Below are 25,807 nucleotides of genomic sequence, written 5' to 3'. Positions count from 1 at the left end.
TTTTCTTTGCAACACATTTATTTGAATTAAATTCATTTAATGGATCAGAATGTAACATTTGTTCTATAGCAAGGTCACATAATTGTTTTGCATACATCTACTAGAATGTCACCACACTTGGTTGAAACTTTAAGATCAGCCATATCATCTGCTCTTGTAGGACCTATATTTAAAATGGCTACTTCTTTCCCTTCTTCTTTGGCCTGGAGAATTATCCTATAACTTGAATAGACAGTTAAACTGGAGCCAAGAACAAATACAGCATCACTACAACTAACTTCATTCCTAACTTGTTCCACTCTTTGCTTTGGTACGTTATCTCCAAAGAATACTATGTCAGGTTTTAAAGGACCTTCACATTCCGGACAAAGAGGAGTTCTGAAACTTTCCACTTGTTCCTGAAAAGGAACTGTTACATTTACTGAAAATGTTATGAATTATGCTGTATAATATATATAAATTTATTTTGTCTGACAAAAGCTGACTATATAAAATCATATGTAACCATTTTAGTTATTTTTCTAAGAAATGGAAATACTGTAAGATATTTAATGTTAAAATAAAACTCAGTTAAAAGTTACCACGAACCCATGACAGTGATCATTTTATCGTGTCATCTAAGTTTCATTGTAAAATAATGTTTCATCACCTTTAAAAAAGAAACAAGTGTTATAGGAAGCTGCTGTATATATTGAAGTACTTTTTACCGATAAACTCACTTTAGATAGCTCCACATCCCCATCTGGCCTTATCATATCAAAGCTGCTTTTCATACTAGGATTGTTTTTCATTAATATATCTTGCAACTTAAAACGATCTATTTCATATGGACAATTTAAACATTTCACAATATAACCTGAGCCATGGAGTTCAATAACATTCGTTGAACCCGCTTTATGGTGAAGTCTATCGACATTCTGTGTAACCACTGAAGATACTTTTCCTATCTAAAATATAAAATTAATTTTTATTACCCAATTGAACAAATGTCACACAATATTACATTGGCTTACAAGAGTACAAGAAAATTTGTTACCTTTTCAAGGTCTCTAATAACATGATGTGTTGCATTAGGCTTTATAGCACTAAATCTAGGCCAGCCTACAAAATTTCTTGCCCAATACCTCTGTCTGACTCTTGGATATTTTACAAACTCTTGGTATTGAATTGGTTTATGATTACTGCGGGCATACAATCCTACTTCCTCAGATCTGTAGTCTGGTATGCCTTAAAAATTACAAAATGTAATTAGTATAAATCATACGCAATTATAAAAATTAATACTTAAATATTTTTTTAACCAACCTGACTCTGTAGATATACCAGCTCCAGTAAGAACAAGAAGTTGTTTATTTTTTATGAGAAATTCTCTTAGCTTATCAAAATCTTCTTGGACGGGAGCTTTATAAGCTGGTACAAAAGCAGTGTGTCGAACAAATATTCTGTTTTTAATGATTCGTTTAAACATTTTGTTAATTTCACACTACACACACAAATTATAAAATACTTTTATAGAATTGAGACACATTATGAAATATGTCAAATGTCAATAAATCCTTAAAACTCCAGATAAAAACAGCAGCTGTACCTACCACTTTTTTTTTTTTAATTTGTTAATATGGCAATCTAAATCTTCGGTATGCCATTGCCAGTGTCAGAGGTAGCCAATACTTGTCATTTGTTAATTCTTAATAGATGCCGTACTTACTTACCCCTGTAATGGCGGCGTTCCATTAAACGGTTCCAGATATTATGTTATAGCGGCGGTTTGCCTATATATACTTGTAAGCATTAAAAACATAATTTCCAAAGGGATAAAATACTGACGTGTAAGAAAACACATTAGTATTTTCTTTGACTTCTTTTATTATTGATTTTAGTTTTTTTTTTTTATTTCATACAATATTTTATTAGTATTATACATATAAACTAATTAACAAAATTAGTTATTTATAAGGAAGTGTTTATAAATAAAAATAAATCAATTCTATATTTCTTTCCTTTAAAAGTATTTATTTCTTATACTGTAATAATTTCTTTCTTGCAACAAAGTAGACAGAATTTAGGTTACCGAGTTATAAAATAATGTGTCAATTTGATGTCATTTGTGAAGACTTAAAGGCTAAAAACACGAATGTGGATGTATATCATAGATCAGCTTATTCTTATATGTATATAGATGTATGTTATAATATTATTTAGAAACACATTTTTTTCTTTACTATCATTATTTAAACGGAAAGGTTTTGTTGAGTTTACGTTAAATATATAAAAAAAAGCTTTTATTATAACCTATACAAACAATTTAAGCATTAAACAAGAGTTGTTTCTTTCTATAGCTATGGCATTGTTTAAAATAAAAAGTGCCTTTACAGTATTGATAGAAGATGATATCAATAAAAACATATTGCCGTTGTTAATAGAGTTGCTAGAAAATACAGATGGCATGGTGCAAGTTACATGTTATGAGCAGCCATTATCAGTCTGGCAAACTATTTTACAAGACAAAAGTATCAAATGCCTAAAAGGATTTGACAATGAACCCGTTGCGAAGAGTATATGTGTTATAGACTCATTAAACCAAATGGTGCTAGATCTGGGCTGGAGTGCAAGTTTAAATAATATTAAAAGTCTTCAGACAAATTCAAATGTAACAAAATTAATCTTAATATTACACAGAGATTGCCTGATTCCTAACTCCAAAATAGAAACACATCTCCATCATATATCAAATGCTGTAATATCATTTGATGAAGTAATGGCAAATAAAATTTGGGTTCAAGTGAAAAAGAGTGGTAAAATATTTAAAAGTGAAGAAATCATGTCATATGATGCTCCAACTTCAACATTTAAGTTGTCTCCTGTATTGAAAGAGGATAATCTAAAAGTCACTCAATCTGAAAAAGTTTCACCGGGGAGTCTGACAACATTCAAAATAGAGACGGATCAAATACAACAATTGGAGAAAAACAAATTAAAACTGCCATACATGAATAAAATTAATGAAGGCAAGGGTAAAGTTTTTTATGAACCCGATGTTGTCGATGATTGGGATGATGAAGACCCAGATGAGGATTTAGATATATGAATAAAATCTTTCATGTAATAATTCTCTTTAATTTTTCTATCATGAAGTTCTCAACTTTCTTCACCTTAACAGCCTTAATGGAAAGTATCAAAAAACATCCTCGCTGCCTTAAACATGCCTTAAACCTTGGCATGTGGAAATCAATACAGCCTTGGAATTTCCAAACAATTTATGATTAACAAACTCTGTCTTTTTCAAGTATTACTGAATTTAGTTATTTATATTAAATGAGATAGGTTTTAAATGCTAATACTCAATCCCGTAGAAAAATATCTCAAAACGATTATTAAAAACACGTTGCGATTTAGTTTTCAATAAAATTAAATTAAGAACATGTATGTAAATTTGATAAAGATCGCATTTACGAAAGAAATGCATAGTCTAACAATTATTTAGAAGCAGCTGTCATTTGACGTTGCAAGTTATTGGGACTGCGAAGAAGGTTAAATATATTTAAATGTTATTAAATGATTTGTAGAAATTTATCAAGACCTTTTAATCTAGATGAAATGTATATTTATCTAGTTTAAAAAAATACATACATCTGTCATTACAGATGAAAAGTAAAATTGAAAAGTAAATAGGAAAACAGATGTCTTCGCAGCATATTAGAGATTACATAATTTATCAATAACAAATGTTGTTTATATATCGTTGTGTAATTTGTTCTTAAAAATTTTGAGTTTGTTTTATATTTATAGATACATATTTTTAACTTTGGCAAACAGTTATGAATTTTTAGGTTATCAGACTTACAATTAGTCATTGTGTAGCGTTACTACTTACTAGTATCGATTCTTTGATGTAAAATTGTTAAGATAGCAAGATCTTCATTTTTATCTTTAATATGATTTGACCTGGTGATCTTAGAATAAATCAGTATCAGAGTTTATATCAAATCATTCATAAGTATATAACTTTTCTAGGTGTTTATGATTTTGATTATTATAAAATTAATTTAGTGGCAAAATATGAATGTCATATTGCCATAGTAATATGATTACTTCATCGAAAACTCATAGATTCAGGATTAAAGGGAAGGGTGTTTTGGTTACGGAGAAAAAAACGCAAACATATAAAGATGTCGATGTATTTTAAAGTAGTAATCATTAATAAAAAATAATATTGAAATGGGTTAAGGAGAGGATCAATGGAGAAAGCTAATACAAATCATCTGTTGCATAGAAATTCTCTTTTTATTAATTCTTTCTAACATTCGTTACAATTTTGCGATTTTTTCTCTGCCACGTATGTAATGACATTAAACAATATCTAATAAAATAGAAATTCATTTACGTGGAAGTTTAATTTATTAATGACACCATAATTACATTATATTAATCAACTCTTAAATTATGTTTCATTATTACTCGTTCAATGATTAATTTTTACGACCTAACAAATCAAACAAACAAGAAAATGATAATCCATTACATTAGAGAACTAATTTCATTTAATTCTCAAAAGAAGCAAACTGGAGAAAAAAAAAAAACAATAAAAATATCTTTATATCACCCAAAGTGAATTATAGTTGAATTTAGATATGAAAGCAAATATCATACACACAAGCCCGGACGAGAAACTAGCAAATTTAAAATGATGCCTTGAACAAGCGTTACAGTAGAGCTATTAAAAAAAATGATTTACAACTTCACAACCTAACAAAAAAAACCGGTTCATGTACAAGGTCGAATTTAGTATGGAAGTATGGGCGATACATATACACAGAGGAGTTTGGGGTCGATGGGACTATTCCTCGGCGAGTTCTTTGAGTCGTTCCTCCCTCGGCCGGGCGCCGCCGAATATAGAGGAGGCCTGGCTTGTAGCAGCCAGCGAGTTGACAGGCTCCTTCACCGTCCGCGGCTCCAGTACCAGCTTCGGTCTACCTGATGTGTCTGAAAATAACACCGACTATTAATTTACATATAGTTCTAATTGCAAACCACACTCATCTGTTACTGTTATTTTAATGAATCAATTTGTTTTTAAACGCAATAATGTCTGTGCTTTCAATTGTTACTTCTCAAAGTTTTCGTCACAACGTTTATATAATTCCCAACTCCTTATCACATACCGGCTCTGGCTGGCGGCATGTCGTCAAAGCGACGTGGTTGCTGCCTGGGTGCTGACGGCTGTCTCCCCATCCTCCCCCAGTCTCCCCCGCGGGGTTCCTCGCTGCCCCCTCTCGCACCCCTCTCCCCGCCGCGCTCATTCCACCTCTCACCCCCGCGCTCCGGCCGCTCCCCGCCACGGTCGTTCCATCGCTCCCCGCTCGCCCCGCCGCCACGCTCGCGTTCTGTTATCATTATAGTATTAATCAAACTAAGGTCTATTGTTTCATAATCAAATTATCGTTATGATCCCATCCAAACCTTCCCCATCACCCGCGAATTACCCGCAAGCTTGGCATGACAAGGCCAGATAAACATTGCACACATATATGTATTAAATTCACACATTTTTGATCTCAACATAAATAACCAGGTTAAAATAATTTAATTCATTCACGAGTTTTGTTGTTCACATCTCGTGATAGGTGTGATCTTAGATGGAATTGATTTATAAAAATATATATTTGGAATAGAAAACTAACTTTGATGAGATTATAGATTACACTTATCATAATGTTTCAGGCATTGTTTTGATAATAGTACAAGCTACATAAAATAGTCATTAAAATTTAAAATATATACACGTATATATATATATATATTAGGAACAACTCTCATGCAATAAACTGTTAATGTCACACAAGTACTTTTTGTCAACTTATTTATCAAAATATTATAATAAGTATGTCCGTGTGTCATAAACAGATATATTTGTATAATACAAAAAACTTGTGTTCCAATAATGAGAAGCACCAAATTAAAGTTAAACAATAGTTTTCATACTAATTCCTGTCTTGAAAAATACTTATACTAAGGTTATTTGTTATTATTATTATATATATATCACAAACTAAATTACAAGCACCACAGTAATGTCATGAATGATTTATAAACTTAAATACTCACCTTAACTGCCATTAAAGTCAAAAAGTTAAAAAATTATATTGTAAAACTTAAAAGAGCAAATGTTCATGTGCTTTAAAGATAATTTAAAGTACAAAACCATCTAAATGTGATCATGCCATACAGAATTGTGTTAGCTAGCTACAATGAGTGTGAAAATTCTGTACAATCTTGCCATCATACATACCTTAGACAACATAGATACAAGAATATAGATACAAGTTGACAACACTAACAAAATTTTTGATAAAAATTTCATTCAACATTGACTATGCTATCATATGCATCAATAACACATAGAGGTATGTTAGCAGGGTACCATGAGTAATATCCTGGTTCATCCTGCTGTCATACAAACTTTCTTACAGAGTACATCTAATATCAAGGATGCAATGATTTATATCCATACCGCATAGAGGGCTGTTCCTGTTCTCACACATACCTTTCTTTGGATGAGTCAACAATACTAAGGACATGGTCTGCGCAAAGTAAAAGTCTATCTAATATCAAATATACAATCAAATGTATCCATGCCCTTCAAAGCTGTGTTAGTATGTTACCATGTGTGAACCCCGGGGTCCTCCTGTCGTCGTACGTACCACGGCCACCTCCCTCTCGCCGGAACCCACCACGACCGTCCCTCCCGCCATCACGACCCTCGCGTCTTCCCCGATCGAAGCCACCTCCTCTGGAACAAACATAATAAAAACAAGGTTATATTATAAGGGATTATTGAATATAATCGCTGTCATAAACTGTTAAGTGAACCAATCAATGAAAGAAAAACTATTATATTAAAATAAATTTGTGAACAATTATGGATGATTAATAATAATATATAAATAAAACTGTGAAGTAAGACTAGTCATTAAATTTCTTATAAAAGCTTTAAAAAAGTCCTTCAAGTCTTATTAATGAATAAAAAAAAAGGAAAAGAATTATAGTCATGCAAGAGTTATATATATGTCCGTTAATTTTTTTGATATATGAGAGACACTTACCTATCATTCCTTTTTTCTTCCGCAACATCAATTTTTACAAATTTATCATCTACCTTTAGAGAACCATTCATTTCGATTGCTTTTATGAGATCATTGAGATACTCAAATTCCACATAGCAAAATCCTTTGAATAGATCTGTTTCCTTATCCATAACCAGCCGGACATTTTTAACGGCCAGATTCTACAAATAATGAATCACGTAATTAATATACACAAAAATTCAACTTGGCACATGACAGTTATAACTTGCATTGTGAAATTCAGTATATTTATTAAACATTGATATTAGAAAATCGTTGAAAATAAATAATATCACATCCTAACCTAATATACAGCCAGTGGAATGTAAGTAAAAATTTTTGGTTGGATTTAAAAAAAAAGACACAACAAAATAAGTAGAAACAATTACTATTATGCATTAAGTAAAACACACATTCCCTTTTTAATAACTTGATATTCTTTTTTTAATAATTTTGAGAATTTCCACTATGATATTTCTTCATTGCCATGAATATAATTTTGTGACTAATATACTTTTATTAAAGTAAGCTTATAAAATGTTAGTATATGTCTATATATGACAATACATTCTGGACTATTTCATGAGATCAATAGAATATTAGGCTTGTTACATACAAATGTAACGTAATGTGCATCTTAAATAAAATAGTTTCTTTATTGTTACCATAAACAAAATATACGTTTATTATCATCTGACGTACTGCATTCAAAATCAATAACACATTCACTTATGGAATCAATAAACAGTGAGTATTTTAATTTTTTTTTAACATATATGAGTAAATGATCTGGACTTTAGTGACGTAATCGCATTTCAAGGTCTCCAAAATCAAGGCAAGCAAATAAGATAAGGCCAACACTACTCAATATGTGTGCTGAATGGCAGTTTGAATATTTTATTGGCGCTATACATTTATTATGTGCATAGAATGCGATTTTGTCAATTTTAATTATTTAATTGACATTGTTATTCGTCACTTCTTTTTTAATTAAACACCTAATATTATCAATTACAAAAACATAACCTCATTCTTTTATGAACATAACATTTTGAATCTAAATAGTTACGCAACATACCCCATGACGACACGCCGATGTAGAATTCCCTATGTATAGGAAACAATGAGGTGCATTTAGCGGGTATGACATGTTCTAATTTAGAATTATATGTTTATTACATAATATTATTCACTTTTTGTACACACATCGAGTAGGTCGTACAGTGTTAAATATAAGTTTTAAATGTAATCTAATTACTAGTTAATTAAAATTAGTTTTAATCCTGTCTTTGGTTTCTTTTTCGACATTCCGACTGTAGTTAACGTAATTGGCGCAGTCGGTAGGATACTAGAATAGGGACTGTTAGGTCATCGCTAGTATCCTGAATCTACGTACTAGCTGCGGCACCGGGAGAAGAATCCAAACATCGATTCACGAAGAGAAACCAGATATGATTTATATGTGAGTACATAAGAAATATTCTCGTTTTGCTTATCCTATTTGTAATCCTATCCCAATAACCTAGAGTCTGTAGTTATCTTGAATCTGCATCGCAGCAGACTCATTAGCGTAGTTTAGATAATTTTAAGATTTTAATATGTATAATAATAAGTTTTTTTAAAATAATAATATAAATTTAAATGTCTCAAGATATGGATACCATTTATATAATCCTCAGGATTGTGCCTGAATTTGACGAGAACCCGATATATTACTGTATTTGTTAATATTTACTATCAAATAGTAACGCTAAATTTAAATAATCCGCACGGCAGCGAATTAACTGACGTATGCTTATTAAAAGGGATACTAAATAAAGACACAGGAACTGTCGCTGCTACTATTAATTCAAATGCTATACCGGAACAACATTGACTACAGATCCGACTTTAACTAACACAATTATAATATTTTTTACCAAACATACGACGATCAACGAAATAACGAAACTGAGCCACAATCGGGCTCATCTTGCTGTAATCAGGATTTTCGGTCGGATCCGAAATCATCCAAACCAAAATAGAATTAACTTACAGACACAGAGACAACTACCATATATACGAATTAAAAATCCCCCACTTGAATTTTTGACTGACACAGGTGCAAATCAATGCCGTTAATAAATATTTTTTTTATAATCATACCCTCAGTTATGATCCCTTTGGAGTCAGGAACATACATACGACAAGTAGAAATGAATATTCTATAACATTATCGTGTTTTGAACAATTTATGGATAATATAAAATTATTAATAGTATAAATTTCATGTCTATTTCGTCGGGTTATAGGACTAGATTTATTAATAAAGTGGGAAGCTAAAACTGACTTAAAGGATGGAAAATTAATTACTCGTATGACTTCAAAATCCGATCAGTGTGTTTAATTCATGTAATCTCAATCTCTCCGATGACATAATACCGGTTTGTTCTTCGAAATTAATTCGGATTCCTATAAATTCTCAAGACGGACAAGCTTTTATTCCGTATCCAGATTAGCCATGAATGTATTACCACTGTTACTAGCAATCGCGGCTACGTAAGTCTTGAGCCCGACTTCAAGTAATATTATACTTTTGCTTGACCGTCCCCGTTACGACGTTACATCGCGATTACGAATGAACCATTTAAATGACGAAGAAAAGGCTAAACTTATAGCTCTTTTTATATCAAAGGTGAAGATTTGACTTTGACTTACAAAATAAAACATCGAATTAAGGCAACTGACGAAATCTCCGTACATTCGAAAAGCTATCGCTATCTCTTTGTACATAGACAAGAAGTTAAGGGGCAGATAACAAAAATGTTAGAACAAGGAATAATTAGACAATCTGACTCTGTTTGGAGTTCTCCGATATGGGTAGTGCAGAAAAAAGCAGATGCTTCGCGTACAAAAGTGACGTTTGGTAGTTGATTTTCGTAAATTGATTGAAAAGACCATAGACGAAAAATATCCGAGTCCTAAGATCAACGACGTTTTTGACAAGTTCGGGAAGTGTCATTACTTTACCACTCTCGATTTGGCGAGCGGATTCTATCAAGTGGAGATGAATCCTCAAGATATTTCTAAGATCGCGTTTAATGTAGAATACGGCCATTTTGTATTTCTTAGAATGCCTATGAGGTTGAAGAACTTCCCCTCTAAGTTTCAGAGAGTGGTGGATAATGTTCTTCGTGGCCTACAAAATGAAATATGTACCGTAAACTTAGACGATGTAATAGTATTCAGCACATCTTACAGAAGCTTTATTTATAATTTAGAAAAGATTTTTCAAAGACTCCAAGATAAAGTTAGATAATTCAGAATTTCTCATGCTTGAAACAGCCTACCTCGGACATATAATTAGTAAAGATGGTATAAATGTCACTCGACTCCGATTTTACTAATTGTTTTCAAAAATGTAAAAAGCTTAACTAATGATCACATCTTACAATACCCCGACTTAACGAATTTAACAACTGACGCTTCGAACTCAGCAATTGGAACCATATTATCACAAGGAGCCGTAGGAGCTGACAGACCTATATGTTATGCATCCCGAATGTTACATTTAAATGAAATTAATTATAGAACGACCGTGAAAGAACTTTTTGCCATCGTTTGGGTGACCAAATTCTTTACACCATACCTGTTTAGACGCAAATTTAAAATAATTACAAACCACAAGCCTCTACAGTGGATGAAGAATTTGAAAGAACCAAGTTCTCGTCTCACTAGGTGGAGATTAAGACTAAGTGAATATGGCTTTACAATAATTTATAAGAAAGGAAAGGCAAACACTAATGCCGATGCCGATCTCAAGCGGTAAAATTCATATCGTAGAAACTAATACATACTTCAACCGAGAAAATTGACGAATTGAATTGTCTCTTATGCAACCCCTCTGAAAACGTACCACCCCGTCCTAGCTCTTCAACTGACACAGCACATTCTGACCAAAATGCTATATTAAATATACCGATTACCAACGACCCTCTCAATAAATTTAGTAGTCAAATATATTTCACAATTTTTGGTGATATTAAGCGAAAATCATCAGTAACTAAACCATTTGAAAACCACACACGAACATCTATACAATTACCAGAATCTAACCTTGAAGAAGACGTTGTTAACACAATAAAAGAGTACGTTAATCCGAAAGTAAAAACAAGTATTCTCATAAATACAACCCTTGCAACAGGAACGTGCAGAGATTTGGGGTAGGGTAAGCAGAATATATTAAAAAAAAATAGCAATTTTCATCATAATTTTGTCGTCTAAAACATTGATAATAATGATATTTAAGACTTTCGCGAGTATTCATTTAAATGAAACTTATATTTTCGGATTACTACACGGTTTTTATTATTTTTAACGGGCAAACGAGATGTCTGCCATGATGTCTGGTTGCTGCAAAGTAACCGAAACGTCGGGAGTACGAAGTTTTTAAAAATAATAAAATACGCATAGCAATCCAAAAATATAAGTTTCATTTAAACATTCATAATATTCGCTCAAAGTTACAGCAGTCCGATCAGAACTAACATCTATAGATTTTATGAATCTATCTACTACCTCTGAGCCAGAAAAATACCTTAAACCATTATGATCTGTTAATCACCGCTTTATAAAGGTTATTTAAATCGGAATATCCAGTGGAGATACAAACATTCTTATTATTATTATTTGAAAATAACAAACAAGGGAAACAGAATAACTTATTTGTGTGTACACAACCTGCTAGCTAATTAAAACTATCGTAATACTTTTTTTATAAACGATTAACATTACCTTTTTTAGTTAAATCTAAACTGGTCACCCACATTTCCTTTGTAATTGTTTTAATTATATCATCAAACAACAACAAACGACAACGACAAATTCAAAACTCAAACGACAATTGAAAATGTACTCGTAATTAATTTCGTTAAGCACCCATCACCAGTACAGAGCTCACAACTATAATTTTCTATAATTCATTAATAAATTCACTCATTAGCTAATTAAAACTTATTCATTTGTGCTTAGAAAGACAACAATAACAAGAAGGCGAAAAAAATATTAGAACAGTATACCAACAAATTAAATAATTCCTTTTCGTTTGGCAGTTTCTATGACGTTTTAAACGAGTAGGGTTAAGAACGCAGTGCCTCTCACACTAACACATACATAGTTTTTGCACACACACATAAAAATGATTCCTGAATACAACACGAGATTTGTAGATCGTTCTTGAGATTATTTGTTTGTAATATATGCACCGAGTAGTTGTGCATACGCCGCTCTAGCTGGGGAGCGGCGCTGGCGGCTAGCAGCGGCGAATCGAAAATGTTAGTTTTTACGTTGATAGATGGCACTTTTAACAATTTTACTAAATCGGGAATCAAATGACATTTTAAATGTCTATAAACATTCGTATTTTGTAATATAAGCAGTATAGGAGGTAAGAATTAAGCAATATGGGTTTAGTTGTTGTCTGGGGAGGGTAAGCAGTGATTATTTTGCATCTATGGTGTGCACGTCACTGCCTTACTGAAAAGCTTCTCAAAGTTTCACTTCAATTAAGATCCTTAGAACCGAATCGGGACAAAAGATGTATTGTAAATGGCCTAGGTTCTGTTATAAAAAGTAGAACCGGCAATTTAGATTATGAAGATATATTGCATAATAACAATGCAATAAAATTATTAGAAATTAATGAATATAAAGTAGTATCCACGTTTAATAATCATGTTAGTTTAAGTAAGGAATGGATGTCGAAACAAAGCGAAATACTTACGAAATTAGTCGAAAATCAATTTAAAATTAATAAGACTAACAACTTATTCTAAATTCAAATGCTTGTGGATAAAACGGTTCACATAAAAAACGCAAAATTCTCCCAATGATTAATAATAACTGGCAAAAATATAGAGGATTTAATGAAAGAATTAATTAGAATAGAAAACATGTTAGCTTTTGTTCATGCTTCAGGTGTGACACCATTCCATGTTAGATATAAGCATTTTCAAATTAATGGTGGATAAGTTGAGAAAATTATAAAGTAAAGAGCAAATAATTAGCTTAGGATTGAGGGAATACTATGACTATAGAACCAGGATGTTATTTTACAGAAAAGCAAATTGTAATACTTTTTAAATTTCCAATAGTTTCTACTGATATTATCTCTATAAACTCTCTATTATACCCAACAAATTTCAAAATGTCCCTATACCACCATATCCATTTATAGCAATTAACGAGAAGTTGTTCTTGTGCATAGAAACTGAATGTCCGAAGTTTAAAAGATGATATCTTTGTGGAAAAGAACTAGATCATTGTATTTGTGCCGAACCTGACCGCAGGCAAGAGCTTATCTTACATTAAGTCCTCAAGGGATACTGCCAGTATACAAAAGTAACCCTAAGAAAAGAGGCAATGGATAAACTGGATGATTAACACTAGGTATTTTATTTTCCTCTTGTTACCAAAGTACAATTAGTCTGCGAAAGAGAAGAATTCACATTGCTCCAGGGCAGCTTCCTTATTATACCATTCCTGTGAAATGTTATATGAAGACTTCAGAATTCACTATAATAAATCAAGACCATGAAACTAAGGCCCAGCCACTAAAACTGATGAAGATTCCATTCAGCACATCAAGTCAAAGTTAACATCCTACTCGTCTTAACCTAAACTCAAAATGATTTACAAGATCTCTATGGTGTTGAAGATAAAATAATGAAGGAAGATCCATTACAAAGAGACATCAAATCCAGACAGTCTCTATCGTACTATACCTTTATATATTTTCATCTTAAGAGCATATTATAACTATTTTAAGCTATCGTTATAAATTACAAAGAACAAAAGGGCCTGAAGAAACAACTACTTTTACTTTAAATGTACCGATATGAAACCGGCAGTCCACAGCCAGAAGAGGAAGGGCCGTCAGCATGCAACAGCAAATTGCCAGCCACATTATATAGCAATGTTCTAAAATAGTTGCTGATCTGAGGGTGGAGGAGTTATGCACACATATCCCTTTATGATATGCTGATGTAGAATTCCCTCGAAATGAACGATAACATGCATTTACCAGGAATGACATCTTATAATTTAGAACTATATTTTTGTTTTGTGATATTATTCACTTTTTGTACACACTTACAACAAGTAGCTCTTATAGTATTAAATATAAGTTTTAAATGTAATTTAATTACTAGTTTATTGAAATTAGTTTTAAACCTGTCTTTGGTTTCTTTTTCGACCTTCTGACTGTAGTTAACGTAATTAAATTACAAATATTTAACAAATAACAAAAACAAATTCTTAAACATTTGTTGGTTACTTATTATTCGATTAGTTATGAATAATCGATAAAAACTTGCGCCAAAATCAACATACATAACCAGATGTGTACTCACTGGAAAGATTCTGTTAATATCGCCTTGAATGAGACCAGAGGGTAAGTTCCCAACGTAGGCCTTGTATGGTGGTTCGGTTGGGAGAGGACGGCCGCCCACAGTTCTCCTGCCGCCTCCATAGTCCCTGCACAATCATGGTAACCAGATAAAAATTATAACCTAAAAACACGTATCACACACTATTAGGTTTTGATCATGCATTCACTAACATCACTGTGAGCCGGAAGACTTTTGACAAATTATATTACAAACGCACGCTTTGTTAAAATACCACTTTCATTCAATGTTATCGCACTGTCAGAAAAACTTAAAATAATGCTTTATTCGCAAAAATATGTCATATACATAATTTTTTCATCAAATATATTTAATAAAAAGTAGTTAAAATGGTAAATATTATAAGTAATTTCACATTTCAGGAATAAATACCTCGGATTACCATCGTCAAAACCACTGCGACCTGCCATGTTTAGAAACATGGAATACTAATTGCGCGCGCATCAATTTCTAGAAGGGGTCCCCTTATTTTGCAGATTAGTTCTGAATTTATGAGACAACATAAAATTTAATTTTTATTCATACTTATCACAGAAATTATCGGATGAAAATAAATATAAACATTTTAATAAAATATATCAATAAAAAAAATATTTTTTTGATAAAATTGCGTCATCATTATTGAACGACCAAAAATGTTTTATGTATATATTAGAGAAAAATACCATGTAATCTTAGGCTTTTCGAAATTAAATTAGTTTTTTTTACTCTTATAAATTACATTACGTTAAGAAAAACATTTTGAGATACTTTTTTAATAAACATTTATAAACAATAAAAAAATTAATTACTTAGCTAAAAAATTTATTTGCAATAAAAGTGTTATGAGATTCTATGATATATTTTTTGTTCATTTTGCCGTAACAATAAAACTTAGGACTTTATTACGTAGAACATATTCAAAAAGACTACTGGCAATACTCGTAATTGTTCCTATTGTATCAGGCTCAAAAGGACTCGTATCCAGAGCCGTTTAAACATTTACAAAAAAAAAAATACTATTGTATCTTGGCTCTGACAACTATACTTCTGAAATCTGAATTACAATCCCATGTGGAAACGCTCGTCGGTGTGTGAATGCAGAACGACGGTAGAATTAGAAGTAAAGTTTGCTATGGTTAAATAATATGAAAAACGAGATCAATATGGATAAACCTGAGAAAGCAGTAACTGCTTCATTGCTAGACGCTTTTGATTTATTTAAGTCACCGACAGATGATTTAAAAATCCTTGCTGGCCTTAAGATACATTCGCGTCTACGGGAAAATGAGGTTAGTTTTAAATTTAAGTTTTCTTAGCGATTAACATATAAACTGTTCAGAGTGTTCTTAAAATAATTGAAATATAATCTGTATAAATACTTACCATAGTACCATTTATAATAATTAAGTAAATATTGTATATCACCAGGGTGGAAAGGAACTACAGTATACATTAAAAAGACTAGTTAGAAGTCTTGGCGCGAACATCGCTGAGTTGCGGATGGGCTATTTTGCTGCACTTGTTACAATCCTGACTAGGTTTCCAGAGATAACAGTAACGCAGCTGCTAGAATTGATCAAAAAAGAACTCCATGCCAGCGGATCATCTAAGAGTGTAAGATAAATGCTTACTTTATTTTACTAAGTTTGTTACATATTGCTCTGCTAATTATAAAATATTGGATAGTTGGTTCTTTGTTTTGAATATGGTTTCCATCCATGCAAAGACTTGCACAGTAACTTATAAAATATTAATTAGTGATGAATTAAAACATTTCTATCGGCTATCGCTAGTTGCTTATGTAGATCTACCATATTGGATTTTCTATCTATTTATAGATTTCATTAATAAAAATAAATATATGTCTATTTAATATCTACAGTTTAGACAATGAAAAATATTATATTTTTATGGGTAAATTAAAGAATATGGAAAAAAATAATAATGAGCAAACAATATCACATTTGTTTTGCTAATTTTGTGATAATTTTAAGTATAGTTTTATATATATATATATATATATTTATCTCTTTGACAATTTGCTTGATGTTAAATTTCATTATTGCGAATACTTGAATGCGAGATTTGAATATATTATGCAAATTCATTTGTATTATTTTTATTATATAAAAAAAATATATTATAACAAGTAAAGAGCTTCACTTGACAATTATTGATAAAAATGTGGTAAACATCTGAGTTTAAAAAGATCTAGTTGAAAATGTTTGAACTGATAAATACTTATAATAAAGGCTTACTTAGACGCTTACATAAAAATTTGTTCAAATATGTATATTTTCCAACGTTAAGACATATACTTAGAAAAGTTACATTGGTTAGAAGCAAGGTATTTTTTTGTTAGTTGTATACAATAATATTTCACTTCAACCTCTTAAATCTGTAACAAGCCACATTTACTTATGTGACATTATCACAACCATTTCAAATAAACTGAAAATTTCCTTGAAAAATGGTATATTCGTCACCAGAGTTCTTATAGTGATAAATTCAATAATTTTTCATGTACATATAAATAATATCAATTAGGACAAAATTGTCCTTAGTAATGTTGAGAGCTCTAATTTGAGGGTACTTGTATGTCAAACAAAATTCATTTTTTATATTAGATAATCTGATAAAGGGATTAGTGCATGCCACAAAATCCAATATTTATTATATTGAATAATTATTGAAAGATTATAATGCAATAATAACGAGTTGCGATATTGATTTGACATTTCAATGGTTTTAACTAATTTCCTTTTTTATGTATTTGATGTCTTATGCAAGCTTTGCAAATTTGTAGATTTTAGAACAAAAATCTAACTTCACTATCTATTACGAATAGTGTTCTATATGATTGTTATTTTTTTGTTCTAACTTTGTTGGTTATAATGTAAGGTTATGAATGACTATAGTCATACATGACTATAGTCAACTCTATAGAGTTTATTCATATTGATATGAAACCTTTTTGCATAATAAACACGGTAGTAATGATTGCTCTGCAATTATTTTTTTTATACTGATATATAAAAAATTTGTTATAATTGATAACATGTATCTTGTAGTTAACATAAAACCATTTTCAATTGAAAATTCATTTGTGCGTATTATATTATAATGAAGAGAATTTCATAAAATACAAATTAAAAGCTTAGTGAAATAATTCATGTTAAACAATAAACTTGAAAATAAAACTGAGTAAGGTTATGTATTTTTTTGTTTTTAGAATATAATTTGTTTTGCAGGAAGTTGGGGATGTTGCTTTAGGTCACATTCTGGCATGCGGGGCTGTTTTTCGTTCAGGCCTTATGTTAAAATGTACTGAGGAAGAACAAAAGGAAGTATTGCAACTTTTTGAAACAGCTAGCAGTAAGAAGTCATATTTGAGTACTGTGGCAACCCTAGTCTTTATTGATTTTATTAATAATGTAAGTTTAACAATTATCTATAGAATTATTTTCATTTATGTGAATATTTTTCTATGATCTTACAAAATTTCAATACTTTCTGTTTTGAATACATTACTTGCTATTTTTTTAGCTCGATGAAGAACAATTTGCTACAATAGTTTGGCCGAACATAAAGCAGAACTACAAAAAAGCTATAAACGAACACAGTTTAGACTCTTTATATTTTTTAATGATTGTTAATGAAAAGTTTCCTAAGAAAGTCAAGCTGAGGAAGTTGATTGGTGTGCCAGAACTGTTACACGAAGATCACATTTCAGATATATGTGATAAATTAATGGTAACAATTTTTTTTTTTTTGATATAATATATATGTATAAAATAATATTATGAATGTCAGAAAGCGAAAATTTGAAATATGCTATCCTTTTACATGTTTATTTAAAATAAATTGTTAGGCCCTTTTGATTTACAACTTTTTTATTATTTGCTATTTATCAAATGATAATTGTATACAAAAAATATTTGGAATAACATATGTTTCGTGTAGTATATCCTATTCGTTTATTCCATATTATGTCAGTGTTACAGTATTTTTATGTATACTGTAACAAATGTGACTCAGATACTTGTATTGATATTAATCAATTATTATGTTCCCAATTCAGATTGTGTATGTTAAGTGTAATTTTGTTTCTATGCAGTCTTAAAAAGTGATTGCCTATGATTTTGGTTCTAAATAACTATGTTTCGGGTAGAATATAATTTATATGAACAGTAATATCCCACTAAAGATTGTTATGAACATTTAAAACAACTGATAAAAATTTACTTGATAAAACATATTACATTGTTGAGAAAAAAAATCCTAGTTTCTGAAGAAAAAAATCCTAGTCAGAAAATCAGTATTGCCACTTTATATGGAATAATTTACATAAATTATTATTATTAATTCCAGACAGGCGTAGACTTCAATTCATTAAGCCACCCAATATATCAGGAATGTGGTAAACAGATCGCTAACTCACCACATCTTTCAATTTTTTGGAATAAAATTGACAGTCATCTTGTAAAACATAACAGGAACAGAGAATTGGTTTCATTAAATATTTTGAATACTGTTCTCCTGAATTTAAAAGACAATGTTGAAGTCATACCAGATCTGCTGAGTGACAACTTTTTCAAGTTGTTCATGGACTGGTTCAAAGGTTTACAGACAGCCAGCAAAATAAGGAATAAGAGAGACAATGAAGATGATTCCAAAATAATGGTTAAAAAACAAAAAGAAGTCCTCATGTCTCTAGCCAAGGTATTACAATTGCCATCTGTTGATAGCAAAATAAGAGTGAAAACTTTGGACAAGTTGTTATTTAGCCCGGGTGAAATTAATTTCACTGAGATAACTGGATCTACAGTTGTTAAATCTATTACTGCTGGTCTAGATGTTGATGGTCTCAAGAAAATGGCGAAGTCATTGAAAAAGGTCTTCCTCAATTCTTCAAAGAAAGTTATTAAAGAGGGTGTGGAAAGGAACTGGTACAATAATGAAAGGGTTAAAGCAGCTGAGTTGATATCATACATGGTCAGTCATGAAGCTGTGAAGGACGACACTGAATTTAAAATAAAATACATGCAATTGCTTATGTGCTTTGGATTTTTCAAAATCGGCGGTGATGAAAGTGTTGCCGTTAGTAGTAGCCTAGCAGGTAATATGAGTTTATATAAATTATTTGATATTCAACAATTAAAGTTATTAATTAAATAAATTCATAATTAAATAACCAAATTCAAATTACTAATTTTCAGTACTTTTCATTATATGTATTAGAATTTTAATTCAAACCCTTATTGTATTTAATATACTCAGGAAAAAAACATTCTCAGTGACAATCTTATTTCAGGGTCTATAAAAGCTTGCTTCTACAGATGCTTCACATCCCGCTTTTCAAACGTCGAAGGTTTGGTAACAGTATTGTCATCACTCAGTAGTTTCATTACATCTATGATGGCCAAAGAAAAGGTGCGATCAAAGCTCGAGAAACAGTTCGACAAAGAGAACATGGACTGTTGGGAAATGTTAACAAAAGTATGCGGCAAAATAGAAAAGAACCAATCTAAGTCGAAGGTCGAGAATGTCTTTCTTATTTTATTATACCAGCTCGGTTTGTTCCTCTTCTCGGAACCGACACATGTGAAAATTGCCTCCAGCTCTATTATAGAACTCAAAAGTTGCTACGAGCATTATATGAAAGACAGAAAAGCAAAGACAAGTAAGAAAGAAAACTCCATCAAAGAGGAACCTGAGTGGATAGAAGTTGTGACTGAAGTGTTGCTGTCGATTTTGTCGATTGAGTCAAGTGTTTTGCGCTCAGTAGTACAATGTGTTTTCAGACTTCTGTGGGAGTATTTGACACCATCCTCTATAGCGCAAATTGTTTCGGTTCTCGACCCAGAGAGCGAAGCTAATCCGTTAGGACAAGAAAGCGATTTGGAAGACGATGAAGGAGAATTTGATGATTCTGATGAAGAAGGAAATGAAAATTGTCAAGAAAATGAAGAAAATGGAGAACACAATGATAGCGAGGAAAGTGAAAGTGAAATGGATGATGACGATGATGATGAGAAGGATTTGAACACTCCAGACCAGTTACGAATGGCCATTCAGAAGGCTCTCGGAAATACTACAGTCGACACTGACGTCGAAAGTATAGACGCTGATATGATAACAGAAGAGGAAGGCAAGAAACTGGATGAAGCTCTTGCTGAAGCATTCAAACAGTTCCATCAAGGCAAAAATAAGAAAACCAAAAAGGAACGCAAGAATAAAAAATCACTTTCAGATTTCAGAATCAAAGTACTAGATTTAATTGACATTTATCTGGAAAAGGATCCGGCTATGGACATATGTTTAAATATGATCGCCCCATTGACTAGATGTCTCGAGTTTTGCATGCAGGATAATCAGTTTAAGGAACTGGAAAATAGAGTACGGAAAACTATTAAGGGTCTATCGAAAATAAAGAAGTTCGCATCCACTGACGACATAACACCTGACATTTTGGCCACTTATTTGAAATCCGTAATAGAAAAGGGAGAACGGTCCCACTTCATGTACCAAGCTCTTGGTGACGTTTTAACATATTTTTCAGTTTTTATAATAAACTGTTCACAAAGGATTGAAGTCCAACCGACCCAGACATCTAAAAAAAACAAGATATCTACTTTAAATGACCTTCTGAAAGAGACTGTTGACAATTTTTTCCACAATCGTAGCTGCTTATTACCAATTATTTTCTTCCATAACATTCTTCAATTAGAATGGCCTGGTAAATATGAATTAGCATCGATTGTAGTGAAAAATGTATTTAATCCTAAAGTGAGACAATTTAAACGGAACGAAGGAGTACAACTCCTGTCTGGCTTCTATTTATCAATGAAAAGATTCAAGCCTATCTCTGAAAGCTGTTTTGCTGAGTTAGCTAATATAGAGAAAAATTTCAAAGAATCTTTTACAGCCACACTTGAAAGCAATGAGATGGACGTTAAACCTAATTTCATTGATTCCCTCAAGAAATTACTTAATGTTATGAAAAATCTTTATACACAATGTAATCAGGAATCCCAACTTGATTTTGAATCAATGTTCAATGCATTAACGAACTTCAAAGTAGCTGTTAAGAGTACAAACAACGTTGAAGAATCAAAACAGATCATCGAAAATGGAAATAAGCCGAGTAAAGAGCAAAACAAAAAAAAGAAAAGAAAAGCTCTAACTAATGGGGTTACAGACCCACCGGTTAAGAAATCAAAAAACAATATAAGTGAATAAATATCTTAAATTTATTCCATAAATCAAATAACTCCACATTTTTATTTTGCAAAATTTCAGTAAATATTGTGAATTACAATAAAATATTCTTTATATTTATTCTTTTATTTAAATAAATTTAAAATCCAACTTTTAAAAACCCTTCAGTGCTAAGATAAGGACTTTTCATACAACTATGATAAGACTGAATAAAAGTATGCATCATGTAATCAAAAGTAATTTATTTATTTCGTTCCCTACACATCCACCAAGTTCTGAAGATTTCTTATTTTCTAAATTATTTATATGAATAAAAAAAATGCTTGGGTACTTAATAAAAATACGTAAATAAGTAAAAAAGAAAATTATGTCAAAGCTTCTGAAAATACTTTATAAATAGGAAAGGTTCAAGACTATAAATTTATTACTTCTGTAAGTACTAAATATATTCCAAAAGTATAGAAGTTTCGGAATGAAAGTTTTATTAAATCGGACAGACGATTAGATATTATGACATACATTTTAGGAAGTTATTTTTATATATTTTTTTAACACCAAATTATCAACGTTCAAATTTAACAAAGCAAATAAAACTTACATTGAAAGCAATCTCGTTTATCTTAAAACAAATATGATTTTAATTAACACTATAGAATGTTATATTCTAATTCATCAAATTCATTCAATATAATAAGCAAGATCTTATTATATTAAAACATCCTTGTATTTTAGCAATATTAATATTAAAATCTAAACCTATGCAATTTTTTAAATATTGGTAATAACTTTTGGATAATTTATTTTTATATATTCACCACCTTTTATCCTCGAAATAGCATGTGAAAAATAACTTAATATTTTAATCATTTGTTATTCTAGTATTGGAATGATAAATTTAAAATTTAAAGTTAAATTATTAGTTCTTGTATTGTACGTTTATTGATTTTTAGTTAAATTATCTGTTTGCGCAGGTTCAAGGAAGTGGTAACATTGGCGTACCGGAAACAAGCACATCTCATATGTTTCACAACCTGCACAAATTCAGCCAGCCATCTTTTGTGAAAAATCATTTGTTTCGTGTCGTCAGGGTAAATTTCATATTTGTAATTAATGTCAGAGCCACAGTCTTCGCTTTTATTAAAAAAGCAATTAGCAGGTAGGTGCACATTTCATTTTTTGAGTATTTCTAGGAATCGTCTCATTAAGAAAGTGAAGCGACATAATTCTTCGTGCAATCATTGACCTTAGCGGGTCAAATTTTAGAATTCTTTGTGGATAAAGAAGCGTGGTAGTTATTTCGGTATTTCATTAAAGTAATGTAATATCGAATGTCATTGTTAAACAAAGCAAGCCATGTAAAATCAATACGCATTGCAGTGACGGCTTTAGGCACCAAAGACAAATAATTGAGGCGTTTTGTATTTGGCAAAGTTTCATTTCTCATTTATATATATAAAGTGTGAGATAGAAGTAGACTTTGTTTTATATGCGATGATTCACTCCGGAGTTTCCTCTTACAGAACTGAACAAAAATCCAGTAGAAGGATTTTCTGCTGGCTTAATAGATGACAATGACATATACAGATGGGAGGTTCTTATTATCGGTCCTCCTGATACATTGTAGTAAGTTTTTCGTTTCATTTCGTTGGGCTTAGCATTTTAATCAATATATTATAAATAATCAGTTAATTTCCTTATAATAACAAGCTTTTTAATTAACTTGTAATCTTTTCATGAATAATTTGGGTTGGGCTTAGCTACACTGGACATGATTAAAAACATCTACGTATTTTACTATTATATAATACAAATAAAATACAGCATTCTATTAAAAGAAATATAAACTGGTCTTCAGAAAATTATGACTACCAAAAAATAGGAAATTTCCATCCATTTTCACAAGAAATTTATCTGGCCATTATGGGTTTTATCTAAGTATAATAATAAATACTAAGGTATGAGACTGATACATCTTGAATCAAAAGTTGGATTCCTTCAAGAAAAAAGCATCATGTGTCTATAACTAATACTATGAGTTAGTTTGATTAGATATTTTTGAATCAGTAGCAAAACTCCAAAATATTGATCCATGGAATTTTCTAGAGATCTTAATTTAGATATCATCTATTCAGAATAAAAAAAAATATTTATAAAATAAATTTCTGAAAACAAAGTGAAAATCTAGAAATATCCCATCCTAGTGAGTCTTTGTGATAGATGTGCTATATTTTCCTGGCTACATCAATTGAAACAAAGAATTTCATGTCCATTGTGGTTAAGACTGTACTCTTGTTTTATGTTTTTCATACTAAAATGAAATTAACAATCAGATTCTTTATGTTTTAGTGAGGGTGGATTTTTTAAAGCACACTTGCATTTTCCAAAGGAGTATCCTTTAAGACCACCAAGAATGAAATTTGTTACTGAGATATGGCATCCAAACAGTGAGTTATGATCCATTGCTGATTATTTTATATTGAAATGTGGAATATTATAATAGGATCATTTAATTCTTGAATGAGATCTAGTAAAAGTGTATCAATTTTAGTTGAGAAGAATGGCGATGTCTGCATATCAATATTGCATGAACCGGGAGATGACAAGTGGGGTTATGAGAAGGCGTCAGAAAGATGGCTGCCAGTTCACACTGTTGAAACTATCCTCATAAGTGTAATATCGATGCTTGCTGATCCCAATGACGAGAGTCCTGCCAATGTTGATGCTGCTGTAAGTACAGATTCTCAGTAAGAGTTGTACCATGTATGACATATTTTATAAGTTTTACAGGTACACATTTTAATATAGAGTAAGTTTTGTTTGCAACACTTAATCAGTAATGTTGTTTTACTTGTATTCTAGTCATCAATTCACTTATCATTTCTAATCATTCCTTTTGCTTGTTTTTAAAATGTATTATATCACATTTATCACTGAATTGTAAATTTAGTCTTGGCGTACAAGTATATTATGTCATTAATGTATACTCATATTCATGTTGTTTGTATCCACAGAAAGAATGGAGGGAGAGGTATTCGGATTTCAAAAAGAAAGTTGCCAGATGTGTTAGGAAAAGTCAAGAAGATTGTTTTTAGGCGTGGGGCTATTTTACAGAGGAGTGTTGTGTTGGAAAAGGGCCATCTGACACTATTCAAACAAGACATAATTAATTTTTCTTTAGGTTGCACACACTAGCTGATGCTATAAACCATGCCATGCATAGTAGTAGCTGTGAGTTCATTCTCTTTCTTTTTACAGAAGGAATGGAGAGAATCATATTCGGAGTTTAAAAGAAAAGTAGCACAGTGTGTGAGAAAGAGTCAAGAGGATTGTTCTTAAATATCAGTGCCCTTTTTCATTTATTTATTTGGATAGTGAGTGTTTGGTGAAATAGTTTGACATCTTGCTACTGCAAGATCTTCTCACCATGACCTGTATGTGTACGCCCACCCATCTGGGCCAGAGACATTATTAAAATTGATTTTAAATATCTAACTTGTAATAAAATTGTATTGCTGCAGTATTTTATGAAAACTAAATAAAAAGTAGAACTTGGACGTCTTCTTCATCTTTTCTAAGACATTTTAATCGCTATTGTTACAATAACAAAATGGTGTATGATCTTCTTTTCTGCATACAACAAATCTGCATTTGTTCTTTGGTCGGTGATCTCTATCACCAGACCGAATCTATAAAATATAATCGATGTAAACTATTATTTAGAATTGTGTATCATAGACATGGCTGCATATGAATGGTAAAAAACATTTTTGTATATGTATAAATTTTAGTTACCAATCTATTGCAATGAATCATTGAATGTGAATTAAGATTTTGTGACGATTTTAACCACAATGTCTTTCTGTAATGCAATGTTAGTAATAATGAAAAACTGAATAACTTCAATGAATAAATGCAAGTTTCGTAACAATTCTTTTTTTTATATTTTCCAACCTGACCCATAGAAAAAAAAAAAATTTAAATAGTAACCATCACTTTAAATAAGCCAATAACCTATTAGCTACTCATAGAATGATG

The 25,807-nt window shown here is 31.1% G+C and overlaps 5 protein-coding genes across 9 annotated transcripts; 3 read left to right on the top strand and 2 right to left on the bottom strand.

The window, feature by feature from the left end:
- Positions 1 to 1,578, bottom strand: LOC116777406 (NAD-dependent protein deacylase Sirt4). Its single transcript, XM_032670937.2, has 4 exons — positions 1,306 to 1,578; positions 1,037 to 1,227; positions 720 to 947; positions 1 to 398 (listed from the first exon to the last, which is right to left on the bottom strand). The coding sequence occupies exons 1-4, from the start codon at positions 1,466 to 1,468 to the stop codon at positions 75 to 77; spliced, it is 906 nt and encodes a 301-aa protein (XP_032526828.2). The 5' UTR covers positions 1,469 to 1,578; the 3' UTR covers positions 1 to 74.
- A 502-nt stretch (positions 1,579 to 2,080) lies between these two features.
- LOC116778050 (elongator complex protein 5) lies at positions 2,081 to 3,109 on the top strand. The gene is made up of 2 exons (XM_061526144.1): positions 2,081 to 2,181; positions 2,340 to 3,109. Exon 2 carries the CDS (start codon positions 2,342 to 2,344, stop codon positions 3,086 to 3,088), a length of 747 nt encoding a protein of 248 aa, XP_061382128.1. The 5' UTR covers positions 2,081 to 2,181; positions 2,340 to 2,341; the 3' UTR covers positions 3,089 to 3,109.
- A 1,053-nt stretch (positions 3,110 to 4,162) lies between these two features.
- Positions 4,163 to 15,099, bottom strand: LOC116777167 (eukaryotic translation initiation factor 4H). Of its 3 annotated transcripts, none has more exons than XM_032670556.2 (6): positions 14,942 to 15,099; positions 14,513 to 14,636; positions 7,104 to 7,285; positions 6,663 to 6,790; positions 5,163 to 5,384; positions 4,163 to 4,983 (listed from the first exon to the last, which is right to left on the bottom strand). In XM_032670556.2, the coding sequence occupies exons 1-6, from the start codon at positions 14,989 to 14,991 to the stop codon at positions 4,838 to 4,840; spliced, it is 852 nt and encodes a 283-aa protein (XP_032526447.1). In that variant the 5' UTR covers positions 14,992 to 15,099; the 3' UTR covers positions 4,163 to 4,837. The 3 variants fall into 3 exon arrangements, with proteins under 3 accessions (XP_032526447.1, XP_032526448.1, XP_032526449.1); XM_032670557.2 differs by having other exon boundaries at positions 6,702 to 6,790; XM_032670558.2 differs by lacking the exon at positions 14,942 to 15,099 and adding an exon at positions 14,722 to 14,862.
- Positions 15,100 to 15,582: 483 nt separating this feature from the next.
- On the top strand, positions 15,583 to 21,888 carry LOC116777166 (uncharacterized). Its single transcript, XM_032670554.2, has 6 exons — positions 15,583 to 15,840; positions 15,980 to 16,165; positions 17,803 to 17,985; positions 18,098 to 18,304; positions 18,923 to 19,670; positions 19,866 to 21,888. Exons 1-6 carry the CDS (start codon positions 15,697 to 15,699, stop codon positions 21,791 to 21,793), a joined length of 3,396 nt encoding a protein of 1,131 aa, XP_032526445.2. The 5' UTR covers positions 15,583 to 15,696; the 3' UTR covers positions 21,794 to 21,888.
- An 879-nt stretch (positions 21,889 to 22,767) lies between these two features.
- LOC116777443 (ubiquitin-conjugating enzyme E2 G1) lies at positions 22,768 to 25,700 on the top strand. 3 transcript variants are annotated; one of them, XR_009753381.1, is made up of 6 exons: positions 22,769 to 22,928; positions 23,293 to 23,395; positions 24,119 to 24,216; positions 24,321 to 24,499; positions 24,784 to 24,950; positions 25,028 to 25,700. XR_009753381.1 is itself a non-coding variant. In XM_032670989.2 (5 exons), exons 1-5 carry the CDS (start codon positions 22,883 to 22,885, stop codon positions 25,106 to 25,108), a joined length of 507 nt encoding a protein of 168 aa, XP_032526880.1. In that variant the 5' UTR covers positions 22,768 to 22,882; the 3' UTR covers positions 25,109 to 25,700. The 3 variants fall into 3 exon arrangements, 2 of the variants coding, with proteins under 2 accessions (XP_032526880.1, XP_032526879.1); XM_032670989.2 differs by lacking the exon at positions 24,784 to 24,950 and having other exon boundaries at positions 22,768 to 22,928; XM_032670988.2 differs by having other exon boundaries at positions 24,784 to 25,700.
- The last annotated feature ends 107 nt before the right edge of the window (positions 25,701 to 25,807 follow it).

The sequence above is a fragment of the Danaus plexippus genome, chromosome Z (assembly GCF_018135715.1).
Source record: "Danaus plexippus chromosome Z, MEX_DaPlex, whole genome shotgun sequence".
In the NCBI taxonomy this organism is placed as follows: Eukaryota; Metazoa; Arthropoda; class Insecta; order Lepidoptera; family Nymphalidae; genus Danaus; species Danaus plexippus.
This window is presented reverse-complemented; position numbering and strand designations above follow the sequence as displayed.

What these genes read in the sequence shown, in the direction of transcription:
- LOC116777443 (XM_032670989.2), top strand. Translation starts at nt 22,883, where the DNA reads ATGTCAGAGCCACAGTCTTCGCTTTTATTAAAAAAGCAATTAGCAG. An exon ending in GGTCCTCCTGATACATTGTA is followed by an intron (nt 23,396 to 24,118) that starts GTAAGTTTTTCG and finishes TTTATGTTTTAG; the next exon opens with TGAGGGTGGATTTTTTAAAG. An exon ending in TGAGATATGGCATCCAAACA is followed by an intron (nt 24,217 to 24,320) that starts GTGAGTTATGAT and finishes TATCAATTTTAG; the next exon opens with TTGAGAAGAATGGCGATGTC.
- LOC116778050 (XM_061526144.1), top strand. Translation starts at nt 2,342, where the DNA reads ATGGCATTGTTTAAAATAAAAAGTGCCTTTACAGTATTGATAGAAGAT.
- LOC116777406 (XM_032670937.2), bottom strand. Translation starts at nt 1,468, where the DNA reads ATGTTTAAACGAATCATTAAAAACAGAATATTTGTTCGACACACTGCT. An exon ending in TTATTAGAGACCTTGAAAAG is followed by an intron (nt 948 to 1,036) that starts GTAACAAATTTT and finishes TTTATATTTTAG; the next exon opens with ATAGGAAAAGTATCTTCAGT. An exon ending in GGGATGTGGAGCTATCTAAA is followed by an intron (nt 399 to 719) that starts GTGAGTTTATCG and finishes GTTCCTTTTCAG; the next exon opens with GAACAAGTGGAAAGTTTCAG.
- LOC116777166 (XM_032670554.2), top strand. Translation starts at nt 15,697, where the DNA reads ATGAAAAACGAGATCAATATGGATAAACCTGAGAAAGCAGTAACTGCT. An exon ending in CGCGTCTACGGGAAAATGAG is followed by an intron (nt 15,841 to 15,979) that starts GTTAGTTTTAAA and finishes GTATATCACCAG; the next exon opens with GGTGGAAAGGAACTACAGTA. An exon ending in CGTTAGTAGTAGCCTAGCAG is followed by an intron (nt 19,671 to 19,865) that starts GTAATATGAGTT and finishes ATCTTATTTCAG; the next exon opens with GGTCTATAAAAGCTTGCTTC.
- LOC116777167 (XM_032670556.2), bottom strand. Translation starts at nt 14,991, where the DNA reads ATGTTTCTAAACATGGCAGGTCGCAGTGGTTTTGACGATGGTAATCCG. An exon ending in ATATTAACAGAATCTTTCCA is followed by an intron (nt 7,286 to 14,512) that starts GTGAGTACACAT and finishes CATTATTTGTAG; the next exon opens with AATCTGGCCGTTAAAAATGT. An exon ending in GAAGAAAAAAGGAATGATAG is followed by an intron (nt 6,791 to 7,103) that starts GTAAGTGTCTCT and finishes TGTTTGTTCCAG; the next exon opens with AGGAGGTGGCTTCGATCGGG.